The 15085-nt window shown below is 49.8% G+C and overlaps 1 protein-coding gene across 1 annotated transcript; it reads right to left on the reverse strand.

The window, feature by feature from the left end:
• Positions 1 to 694: 694 nt before the first annotated feature.
• On the reverse strand, positions 695 to 3910 carry LOC121577639 (RNA-binding protein 15-like). The gene has a single exon (XM_041891394.2). The coding sequence runs from the start codon at positions 3777 to 3779 to the stop codon at positions 1272 to 1274; it is 2508 nt and encodes an 835-aa protein (XP_041747328.2). The 5' UTR covers positions 3780 to 3910; the 3' UTR covers positions 695 to 1271.
• Between the last annotated feature and the right edge of the window lie 11175 nt (positions 3911 to 15085).

Below are 15085 nucleotides of genomic sequence, written 5' to 3' on the forward strand. Positions count from 1 at the left end.
CCTAGATTCTCTTATAATGTATCACACAAAATATTGTTTCCAACATTGAAAATTCAGACTTAAACTGTGGGTGCTTTTGGTGCCAAGCCAAGATACACTGACAACAGCAGGTGAAAATGTGAGCGCTTTTGCGATTAAAAATTTAAAAATTGTCCCAATTATACAGATCAATAAGTAAGACCTTATCAAACATACATTTTCAATTTGAGGATATTCCAGGTAAGCTTTGATGTAAATAACTGAATTTCAAAGCCTTTCATACCCTTTTAAATTGTCTGCTTGATAATAGAGACTGGTAATACTCTTATTGATGAACAAAAGCAGACTTCAATAATATACAAGTACAATTGGCAATGCAATGGCATACCTTTCAAATCAATGAAAATTACCTGTATAAAAGATAAGTTGTATTGTCTTAAAGCTATAGTAGTACACACATCTTCACAGGGTTCCTAAATTATGGCATGGTTGATCTATAACCAGTCTTGAGTAAATGTAAGAAATTCAACTGAGAGGAGATTTTTACATTTTAGTCATTTAGCAGACACTCTTATCCAGAGCGACTTACAGTTAGTGAGTGCATACATTTTTCATACTGCCCCCCCGTGGGAAACGAACCCACAACCCTGGCGTTGCAAGCGCCATGCTCTACCAACTGAGCTACAGGGGACTACAGGAGATGACTGAACTACACTTAGTTTCAGGTCTCAGATGAATCTTTATATTATTTTATGTTCTACTGCAATGAATAGCAAACAAGACTTCACACCAGAAAAATGACAATGCAAATACAATGGAAGTCAGATTTTTTCCAAATGAAAAGGCAATAATCAATGTAGGCCTAGTTATTTACAAAAACCCATAAATTACTCTAGTCAGCTGATTTACACAGACTAGTTGAGCAAATAGAAAAACGTGAATCTACTTTGACTTAACCATTTAAATTAAATGTATCCACTTCTTGTCATTTAAATTGTTCCCATTAAAAGTAAACCACCAACAGAATGTAATGCAGGCTATAGGCTAATGCATGCTGAGCTGACAACTTCAAATATATGAAAGACTTGTTACTGTTGATTACCAAATGACTCTCAGTATAGCATTGTTTTCTGCCAAGAAGTTCTACTTCTAGCGAGACAGAAAGCTATCAACCCCCCACCCTGTTCCCTGTTTCAGTGACAGCTAAATCATGTGACACAATGTGGGTGTGTATGTGCCATAGTTCTACCAATTCATTACACAAGACTAATGATTTTCTATTTGTTCTCATTTCATGACGCTCCTCTGACAATGACCATAACCAGGTAGTCTTCTTCGGTTTTGGCAAGGGCTTTAGCGGAGGCATCCAAGAACTGCTGGGAGAAATCACAGGGGGGGAAAGCGTGAAGAACTCCTGCGCCGTCCTTGTCACGGCTGCCGCCCACAGGCAGAGTGATGACGCCGGCCGCCTGCTTCTGCTTCAGGTAGGAGACCAGGTTCTTCAGAGGCCTCTCGGTGGAGCTCCCCACGTCCTGGAGTCCCTCCTCAGATCTCCCGGGCACAGCCAGGAGGATAGAGTAGCCGCTGGGGCCAGCAGCTTTGATGCGACGGGACACCTCATCCAGCTTGGGCTGGTCCAGACGCAGGCGCTGGGTGATCTTCAGCTGGGACACCTGGCTACCAGTGGAGCCCTCCACCAGTAGTCCGGCTGCCACAGCTAGGTCCCCCTCCAGCAGGTGCATGGAGGTGGGGAAGCTGCTGTTCTTCAGCAGGAGCACGCCCTGCCAGGCCTGGCACAGCTTCTTGGACTGCAGGCTGGACCTGGAGGAGGGGTCAGAGCGGTCCTCCCTCTTTACAGGGCTCTTACAGGAGTCACTGGCTTTGCATTTGCGGTCCCGTTCTGGCTCTGCTGGGCTGAGCGTCCGCAGTCTCTTGTCCCCGGGGTCACAGTCCAGGCTGCCCCGCTGCTCTCCACCGGGGGAGGGTCTGTCGGAGTGTGGAGGGCTGTAGCGCCCCCCGTCCCGGCTGCTGCCACCAGGGCTGCGTTCCAGAGAGGTGCCGTGGCGACGGCGCACATGTTCGCTGCTGTCCGGTGAGCGGTCCGGGCGACGCCCGTCGTCTAAGAGGCGTCGTTTTCGGACCTGGTCTCGGCTCTGCAGCTCCCGCTCACATTCCAGAGACCAGGGTTCCCGTGAACGCCTTTCCAGGTGCTCCAGGGGCTCAAAGGCTGCCCCTCGCACCCTCTCTCGGACCGCTGGGCCAGCCCAGTCAGCGGTGTACAGTTCCCTTTCTCTGAAGCGGAGTGTGGGTGGAGGACTCCTCTCTCTTACCCGGATGGCCTCGGGGGTGGGCCGGTGGACGAAGGAGTCTGCCACTAGGTCAAAGTGAGGCGGCAGGGGGAGAGGCTGCAGGTAATGTTGCTGGTAGCGGAGCTCTGTGTCGGCAAAGTCCACCCTAAGTCTCCTCTCAGGACCACCCAGAGGGAAGCCACGCATGTGGGAGCAGGCGGCCTGGGCAGCGTCCAGGCTTTCATACTGGATGTAGGCCCACGTGTCCCCCTTCCTGTAGTCTATAGTCCTGATGGTGCCAAATCGGTCAAATTCCCTGGCCAGGGCAGCAAGGGGGACCCAGGGGCCAAGACCCCCCACCCACAGCCTGGTTGTGGGGGTCGCTTTGCCATAGCCGATTTTGATAGGGTTGTGACACACCACTTTGCCTGACATGGTGATCTTCGCACGGTGAGCCATGTCCAGGTTCTCAAACTTTAGGAATCCATAGGTGCTGCTCTGCCCGCGAGCGGCTGTCCGCTTGATGTCCACCTCTGTGATCACCCCAAACCTGTCAAACGCCCTCCTCAAGTCATTCTCTGTCACTGAGACATCGAGGTTGCCAAGAAACAACGTCCTGTTGGCCCGCTGATCATCTTCAGGGGATAGGAGGTCCTCCTCGCGGAAAGCTGCACAGTCAGGGATGAAGGGTGGCCGGGCCCTGGCTTCATAGATAGAAAACTCCATCTCTCTTTCCAGTTCTCTAGGGAGGGGTGGGGGGGGAGGAGGAGGGGGGAGATGACCCAGGGCTAACTGCTGCAGTCTGAAGTCTCTATATCCTAGCCCCGTTGGTGAAATGGATCTTTGGACGTGCAAATGTCTGTGCCCTGCAACACCTACATATGGATCTTTTTCGATGGGGGAGCGGCTCCTACGCCGGTTCATGTACACCGCCTCAATTTTTAGAGGGCGGTCATAGAGTACCAACTTGCCGCGTGCGTGCTTGGCCGCCTTGGCGTTTTCCGGCCTTCTGAAATTCACAAAAGCCACCCTTTCGTCGTTAACTCGGCTTATTTTGACACTGACGTCCCCAAATTTCTTAAATTCGTGAAATAATCCATCTTCAATTTCTTCGTCGCTCAACTGAGAACCCAGTTCGCCGACTTTTAGAGTCTTGTACTCACTTTCGTTGATCGGAAGAGGCCTCAGTTCCCCGCGAGAATTGGTCCTTGTGGTGGGGTCCAGAGCAAGGCTAATGTGTAGCTTGCTACTCGAACCAGTTGTGTTAGGATATCCGTGGTTACTCGCAGTTCGACTGGACACATGGCAGTATAAATCTCGACTGTCTCTCTTTTCAGATGGTAAACTCCGTCTTACCGAACCACCACTTTTGACAGAACTATTCCCGTTGTTGCTGCTGCCTGCAGAGAGAGCTCCTATTTTCTTACTTGTTGGGTGGCTTCCTCCCCGGTCTCGGATATCTTCCAGAATACGCGAACGCTTTTTCACGGGCGACCTCTCCTTGCCTTTCATTTTGCAGTTGCAGTCTTGAAAATGATATATTCTAAACTTACTGTAATTGTCCCTAACTTCACTAGCAAAGTATAAACATTTGTTTTAAATACAGCTCACTTCCTCCTAGGCGACATGTCCGCCATGTTGAAGGGCTGCATTGGAAGTTCCGCCCAGCTGTGGTGAATGGTGGAATGCGGCTTGCGTCGAGAAGAAGGATTGGTTTCACACATGTCACTCAACACAAAATGGATGCGGCTCTGGTCCTAAAGTACAGTGAGGAGAGTCAGTAACCTCTAATATCTTCGGCTTCATGTATGAGAGACACATTGTACATTTTAATGTCCTATCCTTATTGGATCAGAGGGAAATGCTAAAAATAACAAACGGCAAGAAACTAAAAACAGGATTGTGCTATAGAAACACGGGGGGGCTAGTTGGTGGTAGAGGAGTTGGTTAATGAGGCATGCTCTGCCTTACTGGGACCGGCACATTTATTTCTGGGGGCTAATCAGGCAGAACCTCTCTGGCACCCTAATGGCATCCTATCCTCTATATAGTGCACTACTTTTGACCAGTGCACTGTGGGGAATAGGGTGCCATTTGACCAGGGCACTCTGCTAGTTAGCAAGACATAGGAGGAGTGATGAGGAGCAGCGGGTGGAGAAGCAGAAACCCATTTATAACGGTGTAATCTGCCCTCATTACAGCAACAGTTGAACAAGGAGGGAAATGGTAGGCAGGGCAGCACAGCTACCTTACAGGCCTTTGGAGATACAGTATCTACTCCCTTTCATTCACTGGTGCAAATACACATGTGATATGTAAACTTTAAGTTTATTATGGTAAAATGGCTGTTTCAATTACAGTCAAAGCACACAGATACAGATGCAGTAGTACTCCTTTTGCCATGAGCAACAGGTGGATGTGAGGCACAATAACCACTAGGGGGTAGAGTGGTTCCTCTGATAAAGTGCTATGGCACCTGAGTGCATAGGCCTCCTTGTAATTTCTTGAGTATACCAAGGCAAACATATATTGACTAATACTCAATTGCTAAAAAATAATAAAGAATAGGCCTGGATGTCTCCTGTGATGGAGACAGTGATGCCTTTATGTATGAATGAGCACAGGGCTCTTGTAAGACAGGCGGACTGGATAGCAAATGAATTTGCTTTCCTCTTGTCAGAAGCCAAATCAGAGAGGCTTACTGTTGGTGAAAAAAACTGTCGATAAGTGTTTGATTATAGACCGAGTTCCCATTGACAATTTCTTCAGAAAAAACAATCAAATCAAATCAGAGTAATTGAATAATAAGAACATGACCAGTGTTTTAGGTTTAAATTCGTCCTAAAAGGTAACAAAAAGTGTCTTGTACTTTACTTACAACTGATTTGAGTTCTGGTAAATGGGAAACATCCACAATTAATTCAAGCTCTCTTTGCTCTGGACAGGTAGGATCTTGGTCATCATAAACTCTTGGAACAATGATACATCCTTTTTTGTCACGTTAGTCCAACACTATATATACAAAGGTATGTGGACACCCCTTCAAATTAGTGGATTCGGCTATTTCAGCCACACCTACTGCTGACAGGTGTATCAAATCGAGCACACAGCCATGCGATCTCCATAGACAAACATTGGTAGTAGAATTACCTTACTGAAGAGCTCAGTGACTTTCAACGTGGCACTGTCATAGGATGCCACCTTTCTAAGTCAGTTCGTCAAATTTCTGCCCTGCTAGAGCTGCCCCTGTCAACTGTAAGTGCTTTTATTTTGAAGTGGAAATGTCTAGGAGCAACAATGGCTCAGCCGCGAAGTGGTAGGCCACTCAAGCTCACAGAATGGGACCGGCGAGTACTGAAGCGCTTAGCGCGTAAAAATCGTCTGTCCTTGGTTTCAACACTCACTACCGAGTTCCAAACTGCCTCTGGAAGCAACGTCAGCACAATAACTGTTCGTCTGGAGCTTCATGAAATGAGTTTCCATGGCCTAGCAGCCGCACACAAACCTAAGATCACCATGCGCAATGCCAAGCGTTGGCTGGAGTGGTGTAAAGCTTGCTGCCATTGGACTCTGGGGCTTCACCATCTGGCAGTCCGATGGACGAATCTGGGTTATGGCTGATGCCAGGAGAACGCTACCTGCCCGAATGCATAGTGCCAACTGTAAAGTTAGGTGGAGGAGGAATAATGGTCTGGGGCTGTTTTTCATGGTTCAGGCTCCTTAGTTCCAGTGAAGGGAAATCTTAACGCTACAGCATACAATGACATTCTAGATGATTCTGTAATTCCAACTTTGTGGCGACAGTTTGGGGAAGCGCCCTTTCCTGTTTCAGCATGACAATGCGCCTGTGCACAAAGCGAGGTCCATACAGAAATGGTTTGTTGAGATCGGTGTGGAAGGACTTGACTGGCCTGCACAGAGCACTGACCTCCACCCCATCGAACACCTTTGGGATGAATTGGAACGCTGACTGCGAGCCAGGTCTAATCGCCCAACATCAGTGCCCGACCTCACTAATGCTCTTGTGGCTGAATGGAAGCAAGTCCCTGCAGCAATGTTCCAACATCTAGTGCAGAGCCTTCCCAGAAGAGTGGAGGCTGTCCACATACTTTTGGTCATGTAGTGTATATGGAGTCTTGTAGCTGAGGACCTCTTCCGTCTGCACAGTTCCTCCAACACTAGAGGATTCATTATTTTTGATGGTCCTGATTAGAGTTGGCTGTAGTTACAGTTGAAGTCGGAAGTTTACATACACTTAGGTTGGAGTCATTAAAACTTGTTTTTCAGCCACTCCACAAATGTCTTGTTAACAAACTATAGTTTTGGCATGTCGGTTAGGACATCTACTTTGTGCATGACACAAGTAATCTTTCCAACAATTGTTTACAGACAGATTATTTCACTTATAATTCACTGTATCACAATTCCAGTGGGTCAGAAGTATACATACACTAAGTTGACTGTGCCTTTAAACAGCTTGGAAAATTCCAGAAAATGATGTCATGGCTTTAGAACCTTCTGATAGACTAATTGACATCATTTCAGTCAATTGGAGGTGTACCTGTGGATGTATTTCAAGGCCTACCTTCAAACTCAGTGCCTCTTTGCTTGACAACATGGGAAAATCAAAAGGAATCAGCCAAGACCTCAGCAAAATAATTGTAGACCTCCACAAGTCTGGTTCATCCTTGGGAGTAATTTCCAAACGCCTGAAGGTACCACGTTCATCTGTACAAATAATAGTACGCAAGTATAAACACCATGGGACCACGCAGCCGTCATACCGCTCAGGAAGGAGACGCGTTCTGTCTCCTAGAGATGAACATACTTTGGTGCGAAAAGTGCAAATCAATCACATAACAACAGCAAAGGACCTTGTGAAGATGCTGGAGGAAACAGGTACAAAAGTATCTATATCCACAGTAAAACGAGTCCTATATCGACATAACCTGAAAGGCCGCTCAGAAAGGAAGAAGACACTGCTCCAAAACCGCCATAAAAAAGCCAGACTACGGTTTGCAACTACACATGGGGACAAAGATGGTACTTTTTGGAGAAATGTCCTCTGGTCTGATTAAACAAAAATATAACTGTTTGGCCATAATGACCATTGCTATGTTTGGAGGAAAAAGGGCAAGGCTTGCAAGCCGAAGAAAACCATCCCAACCGTGAAGCACGGGGGTGGCAGCATCATGCTGTGGAGGTGCTTTGCTGCAGGAGGGACTGGTGCACTTCACAAAATAGATGGCATCATGAGGAAGGAAATGTATGTGGATATATTGAAGCAACATCTCAAGACATCAGTCAGGAAGTTACAGTTTGGTCGCAAATGGGTCTTCCAAATGGACAATGACCCCAAGCATACTTCCAAAGTTGTGGCAAAATGGCTTAAGGACAACAAAGTCAAGGTAATGGAGTGGCCATCACAAAGCCCTGACCTCAATCCTATAGAAAATGTGTGGACAGAACTGAAAAAGCATGTGCGAGCAAGGAGGACTGCAAACCTGACTCAGTTACACCAGCTCTGTCAGGAGGAATGGGCCAAAATTCACCCAACTTATTGTTGGAAGCTTGTGGAAGGCTACCCAAAATGTTTGACCCAAGTTAAACAATTTAAAGGCAATGCTACCAAATACTAATTGAGTGTATGTAAACGTCTGACCCACTTGGAATGTGATGAAAGAAATAAAAGCTGAAAGAAATAATTCTCTCTACTATTATTCTGACATTTCACATTCTTAAAATAAAGTGGTGTTCCTAACTGACCTAAGACAGGGAATTTGTACTAGGATTAAATGTCAGGAATTGTGAAAAACTGAGTTTAAATGTATTTGGCTAAGGTGTATGTAAACTTCCGACTTCAACTGTAGATGGGTAGAGTAGGGTGAGGTGAGGGGGGAAGAGTGTGGTTTTAAGTGGTCTCCATTAATGCCATTATTAATGGTGCAGGAGACCGGATGCTGGAACACTTATGTAAGGCGCTCCCATGCGTAGGATTAATGCCTGGCTGGCTTCTGCTTCTGCTGTACTGCTGCCAGTGATGAGAGTGAGAAAAAGAGAGAGAAAGACAGAAAGAGAAGGTGGAAGGTATAGAAAGTATTATGTTACCTTTCTCTCTCTCATGCTGAGTTTGTGTAAACAAACACCATTACCAATACTCTTTTACAATATTTTACAGGTAGGTATGACTTGGCACTCAAGCCACCAATAACTCTCAAACACACACACACACACACACACACACACACACACACGCACAAACACAAACACACACTGTTGTTGGCATTCGGATAACAGGCTTAATTTCTGTGCAGGGATGCACAGGTCGTCTGTCATTAAGCTGCTTGGCCAGAACACTACTGTGCATCTCTTTATATAATCTTTATCAGCCAAGACCAGACCACACAAATTTGCTCTTCAAGCTGTCTCTGCTGTTACTTATGTCTTGAATCTGTCATGAACCCTGCATCCTGAGTCTGTTCCTGCCTGTGTTGCAGTTTTTCTGCTCTGAATCTCCTGTTTCCCGAAGGTGCCTGAACGCACCCTGTCCAGTTGCCGGGCGACGTTGCTAGGCGGGTGATCTCTCGATTACCCGCACCTGCTTCTCATCAGCTTCGGCACACCTGGTCCTGATCATCACCCCTTCATAAGCTCTGACCTGACATCCATTCCCTGCCGGATCGTTAGCCATTAACAGTATGTTTTGCCAGCGTATCAGCCTCTGAGTACTAGCGTTAGTTTTGTTGTTTTTTGCACCTTGTTGACCTGCCTTGTACATACCTCTGTTTTTTCTGTCTACAGTTATTCTCCTGGAACCTTCACCCAACCCCTGCCGTGCCATCAGTTAATCTGCCACTTCACCACCACCTACTCATCTCCGCCACCCGCTCCGTCTCCTGGACTATTCTGCATCTTTGGATCTGGATTTCACCCCCAATCCAATGGACAGGCGGAGAGAGCCAACCAGAAAATGGAATCCACACTGCGCTGCCTTGTTTCCTCCAACCCCACCTCTTGGGCCTCTCAGTTGCCTTGGGTTGAGTATGCTCACAATACTCTCCCTACTTCTGCCACTGGGATGTCTCCCTTCCAGTGCCTATACGGCTACCAACCCCCCTTGTTTCCTTCTCAGGAGAAAGATCTCTCGGTTCCCTCTGTTCAGGCCCACATTCGTCGTTGCCACCGGACCTGGCATCGGGCCAGAAAGGCCCTCCTTAGAGTTTCTGACCGGTATCAGCTCCAGGCGAATCGTCGCCGTATTCCAGCCCCCGCTTATGCAATCGGAGATAGGGTCTGGTTGGCTACACGGGACCTTCCTCTGCGGACTGAGTCAAGGAAACTGTCGCCGAGGTTCATTGGTCCGTTTGTGGTGGAGAGAGTGATTAATCCTGTTGTGGTTCGACTCAAGTTGCCTAGTACGCTCAGAGTCCATCCCACCTTCCATGTCTCCTGCCTCAAGCCTGTTCTCCTCAGCCCTCTGTTGCCCCCTCCACCTCCTCCTCGGATGATCGGAGGAGGTCCTGTCTACACAGTGCGCCGCATCATGGATTCCAGACGGCGGGGCCGGGGTTTCCAGTATCTCGTGGACTGGGAGGGGTATGGTCCTGAGGAGAGGAGTTGGATTCCTCGGCGTCAGATCCTTGATGCTGACCTCCTTCGTGACTTCTACCGCCTCCATCCTGGCGCTCCGGGTAGTCCACCCGGTGGCGTTCGTCTGAGGGGGGGTACTGTCATGAACCCTGTGTCCTGAGTCTGTTCCTGCCTGTGTTGCCGTTTTTCTGCTCTGAATCTCCTGTTTCCCGAAGGTGCCTGAACGCACCCTGTCCGGTTGCCGGGCGGGTGATCTCTCGATTACCCGCACCTGCTTCTCATCAGCTTCGGCACACCTGGTCCTGATCATCACCCCTTCATAAGCTCTGACCTGACATCCATTCCCTGCCGGATCGTTAGCCATTAACAGTATGTTTTGCCAGCGTATCAGCCTCTGAGTACTAGCGTTAGTTTTGTTGTTTTTTGCACCTTGTTGACCTGCCTTGTACTTACCTCCGTTTTTTCTGTCTACAGTCATTCTCCCGGAACCTTCACCCAACCCCTGCCGTGCCATCAGTTAATCTGCCACTTCACCACCACCTACTCATCTCCGCCACCCGCTCCGTCTCCTGGACTATTCTGCATCTTTTGAAGATGTAAATAAACACTCACATTCGTTCAACTCACCTTGTCCTGGTCTGCTTCTGGGTTCGGTCTTAAAGAACCGAGACAGAACGATCCGGCCAGAAATGAACCCAGCGGACCTGGACTCTGTTCGCCATGCCATTACCCATCAGGAAATGATGTTGGGACAACACAGCACGGCACTACAGGAGATAGCGTTGTCGGTTCGGAACTTTTCTACCAGTCTGACGAAGATCCAGGCTCAGCTCAGTTTGCCGGTGGAGAATCCACCACCGGTTTCACCTCTCTCGCCTGCCGCTTCTGGAGCTGTGCCCTTCCGTGAGCCCAAGGTTCCGACGCCTGATAAGTATGAAGGGGATTTGGGAAGATGCCGTTCCTTTCTTATGCAGTGTGGATTAGTGTTCGATCTACAGCCCCACTCGTACGCCACAGACAAGGCTAGGATAGCCTTTGTTATTGACTTGCTGCGTGGTAGAGCCCTGGAGTGGGCTTCAGCCGTATGGGAACGACAAGACACCTGCATGGCGTCATACCAGCAGTTCACGGCAGAGATGAGGAAGCTGTTTGACCATCCAGTCCGAGGTAAGGACGCAGCTAAGTGCCTGTTTTCTCTTCGCCAAGGAACTCGCAGCGTTGCCGACTTTGTAATCGAATTCAGGACATTGGCTGTGGAGAGTGGGTGGAATGAAGAGTCACTGCAAGCGGCCTTTTACCAGGGGCTGTCGGAGCAACTCAAGGATGAGTTGATCTCCTATCCGGAGCCTAGTGACCTGGACAGTTTGGTAGCTTTGTCTATTCGGGTGGATAACAGAGTTCGAGAGAGAAGGAGGGAGAAGCAATGGGGCCCGTCCAATCAATCAGCTTCTCAGTTCCCAGTCGGGTCAGGAGGTGGACCAGAATGCGTCGATCATTGTCCACCACACGGGATTAGTGGAGAGGTCCTGCCTCCAGATTCTGAACCCATGCAAGTGGGGGCGCACGGGTTAACCAAGGAGGAGCGCCAACATAGACGTAAGACCAACCGCTGCCTCTACTGTGGTAGTTCGGGACATTACATCTCCACTTGTTCCCAGCGGCCGTCAAACTGCTCGGCTCGCTAAGGTTGGGAGGACTTTTAGCGAGCCAGTTTCAACCTCTCAATACCCCTATCAGACCCCGTTTCCCGGCTACCCTCATGAACAGGAATCAGAGTTTAGCGATTAACGCTTTCGTCGATTCAGGTGCCGATGGAAGCTTTATTGATGCCGACGTGGTGGAACAGCTGGGGCTTTCCAAGGAGATTACCGGAAGCCATTGAAGCTACCACTCTGAACGGCAGTAGTCTGGCACGTATCACGATGAGGACTGAACCGGTTAAGATGCTGTTGTCAGGGAATCATTCTGAGGTTATCTCATTCTTCATTCTGCCTTCTTCCCATGTTCCTCTGGTCCTTGGATACCCCTGGCTGAAAGAACACAATCCCACGTTCGATTGGGTGACTGGCAAGGTAACTAGTTGGAGCATTGATTGTCATGCTAACTGCCTCAAGACTGCCTGTTCCCATTCTGTTCCCAGTCAGGTTATTGAGGCTAACCCCCCAGATTTGTCCCTGGTTCCTGAAACATATCACGATTTGGGGGAATTGTTCAGTAAGCAGAGGGCTCTGTCACTCCCTCCCCACCGACCATATGATTGTGCCATAAACCTGTTCCCTGGAGCTGCCTATCCCAAGGGACGGTTATACAGCATCTCCCGACCTGAACGTGAGGCTTTGGAGACCTACATAAAGGAGTCCCTCGTCATCACCCCTGGGGGCAGGATTCTTCTTTGTGAGTAAAAAGGATGGCTCTCTTCGACCTTGTATTGATTATCGGGGGTTGAATGATATCACGGTCAAGAACAAGTATCCCCTGCCCTTGATGAGCTCTGCTTTCGACTCCTTACAGGGTGCTACTGTGTTCACTAAGCTGGACCTCACGCAATGCGTATCATCTGGTCCGGATCAGAGAGGGGGACGAGTGGTTGACTGGTTTCAATACACCGATGGGTCATTTCGAGTATCAGGTGATGCCGTTTGGACTGACCAATGCCCCAGCAGTGTTCCAGAGTATGGTGAATGACGTCCTGAGAGAAATGATCGGTCTTTTTGTGTTCGTTTACCTGGATGACATTCTAATCTTCTCTAAGGAGCTTTCCAGCCACGTCCAGCATGTCAAGCAGGTTCTGCAGCGATTGTTGGAGAATCGCCTGTTTGTGAAGGCCGAGAAGTGTGAATTTCACACCCACACTACATCCTTCCTCGGATACATCATCTCCAGGGGAGAGATTAGGATGGACCAAGAGAAGGTTAGGGCAGTTCTGGATTGGGCCCAGCCCGGTACGAGATTGCAGCTCCAAAGGTTTCTGGGGTTTGCGAATTTATATCGTAGATTTATCCGTGATTACAGCCGTGTGGCCGCTCCTTTAACTGCCCTGACTTCTAGTACCAGAACCTTCAGTTGGAATCCTGAGGCGGACCGAGCATTTCTGGATTTGAAGAGGCGATTCACCAACGCTCCGATTCTCTCTCAACCTGACACTGCTCGTCAGTTTGTCGTTGAAGTGGATGCGTCTGATGTGGGGGGTTGGCGCCATCCTGTCCCAGCGATGCTCCACTGACGGTAAACTCCATCCCTGCGCCTACTACTCTCGTCGTCTTTCGTCTGCGGAGAGGAACTACGATGTGGGTAACCGGGAGCTCCTCGCGGTGAAACTTGCCTTGGAGGAGTGGCGCCACTGGTTGGAGGGGCGGAGCAACCGTTTGTTGTCTGGACTGACCACAAGAATCTTGCTTCGTGCAATCGGCTAAAGCGTCTCAACTCCCGTCAGGCCAGGTGGTCGTTGTTTTTGGGCGCTTTAATTTTTCCTTGACGTTCCGACCGGGGTCTAAGAACGGCAAGGCGGACACCTTGTCCCGGATGTTCTCCAAGACGGAGGAGAGTGGGGCCAAGACTGAGACGATTCTTCCCCGGAACCTTGTCGTGGGAGCCGTTATGTGGAGGATTGAGGAGGAGGTTATGGCGGCCCTTCGGACGCAGCCCGGCCCTGGTAACGGTCCACCCGGTCGGTTGTTTGTGCCTGAGTCGGTTCGTTCGGCTGTCCTCCAATGGTCCCACGCCAGCAAGATGGCTTGTCACCCTGGCATGGCTCGGACGATGGCGCTTCTACGCAGACGATTTTGGTGGCCTGCCATGGGAGAAGATACTCTGAGGTTTGTTGCTGCCTGTCCAGTTTGTGCGCAGAACAAGAGTGCCAATCGGCCCAGCTCTGGACTTCTTCACCCCCTACCGATCCCCCGGCGACCATGGTCGCATCTGGCCCTGGACTTTGTCACTGGGTTGCCCTCTTCTGAGGGGAACACGGTCATTCTGACTATTGTGGACCGATTCAGCAAGTTCGCCCACTTTGTGCCCATCTCCGAGCTTCCCTCTGCCTCTGAGACGTCCAAGATCCTGGTTAGGGAGGTTTTCAGGGTTCATGGATTGCCCAGTGACATAGATTCCGACTGTGGTCCTCAGTTCACCTCTGCTGTCTGGAAGTCCTTCTGTTTGGCCATTGGAGCTACAGTCAGTCTCACATCTGGATTTCACCCCCAATCCAATGGACAGGCGGAGAGAGCCAACCAGAAGATGGAATCCACGCTGCGCTGCCTTGTTTCCTCCAACCCCACCTCTTGGGCCTCTCAGTTGCCTTGGGTTGAGTATGCTCACAATACTCTCCCTACTTCTGCCACTGGGATGTCTCCCTTCCAGTGCCTATACGGCTACCAACCCCCTTGTTTCCTTCTCAGGAGAAAGATCTCTCGGTTCCCTCTGTCCAGGCCCACATTCGTCGTTGCCACCGGACCTGGCATCGGGCCAGAAAGGCCCTCCTTAGAGTTTCTGACCGGTATCAGCTCCAGGCGAATCGTCGCCGTATTCCAGCCCCCGCTTATGCAATCGGAGATAGGGTCTGGTTGGCTACACGGGACCTTCCTCTGCGGACTGAGTCAAGGAAACTGTCGCCGAGGTTCATTGGTCCGTTTGTGGTGGAGAGAGTGATTAATCCTGTTGTGGTTCGACTCAAGTTGCCTAGTACGCTCAGAGTCCACCCCACCTTCCATGTCTCCTGCCTCAAGCCTGTTCTCCTCAGCCCTCTGTTGCCCCCTCCACCTCCTCCTCCTCGGATGATCGGAGGAGGTCCTGTCTACACAGTGCGCCGCATCATGGATTCCAGACGGCGGGGCCGGGGTTTCCAGTATCTCGTGGACTGAGAGGGGTATGGTCCTGACCTCCTTCGTGACTTCTACCGCCTCCATCCTGGCGCTCCGGGTAGTCCACCCGGTGGCGTTCGTCGGAGGGGGGGTACTGTCATGAACCCTGCGTCCTGAGTCTGTTCCTGCCTGTGTTGCCGTTTTTCTGCTCTGAATCTCCTGTTTCCCGAAGGTGCCTGAACGCACCCTGTCCGGTTGCCGGGCGACGTTGCTAGGCGGGTGATCTCTCGATTACCCGCACCTGCTTCTCATCAGCTTCGGCACACCTGGTCCTGATCATCACCCCTTCATAAGCTCTGACCTGACATCCATTCCCTGCCGGATCGTTAGCCATTAACAGTATGTTTTGCCAGCGTATCAGCCTCTGAGTAC

The sequence above is a fragment of the Coregonus clupeaformis genome, chromosome 12 (genome assembly GCF_020615455.1).
Source record: "Coregonus clupeaformis isolate EN_2021a chromosome 12, ASM2061545v1, whole genome shotgun sequence".
Classification (NCBI taxonomy): domain Eukaryota; kingdom Metazoa; phylum Chordata; class Actinopteri; order Salmoniformes; family Salmonidae; genus Coregonus; species Coregonus clupeaformis.

Excerpts from the sequence above, each read along its gene's own strand:
- LOC121577639 (XM_041891394.2), bottom strand. The coding sequence starts at position 3,779 with ATGAAAGGCAAGGAGAGGTCGCCCGTGAAAAAGCGTTCGCGTATTCTG.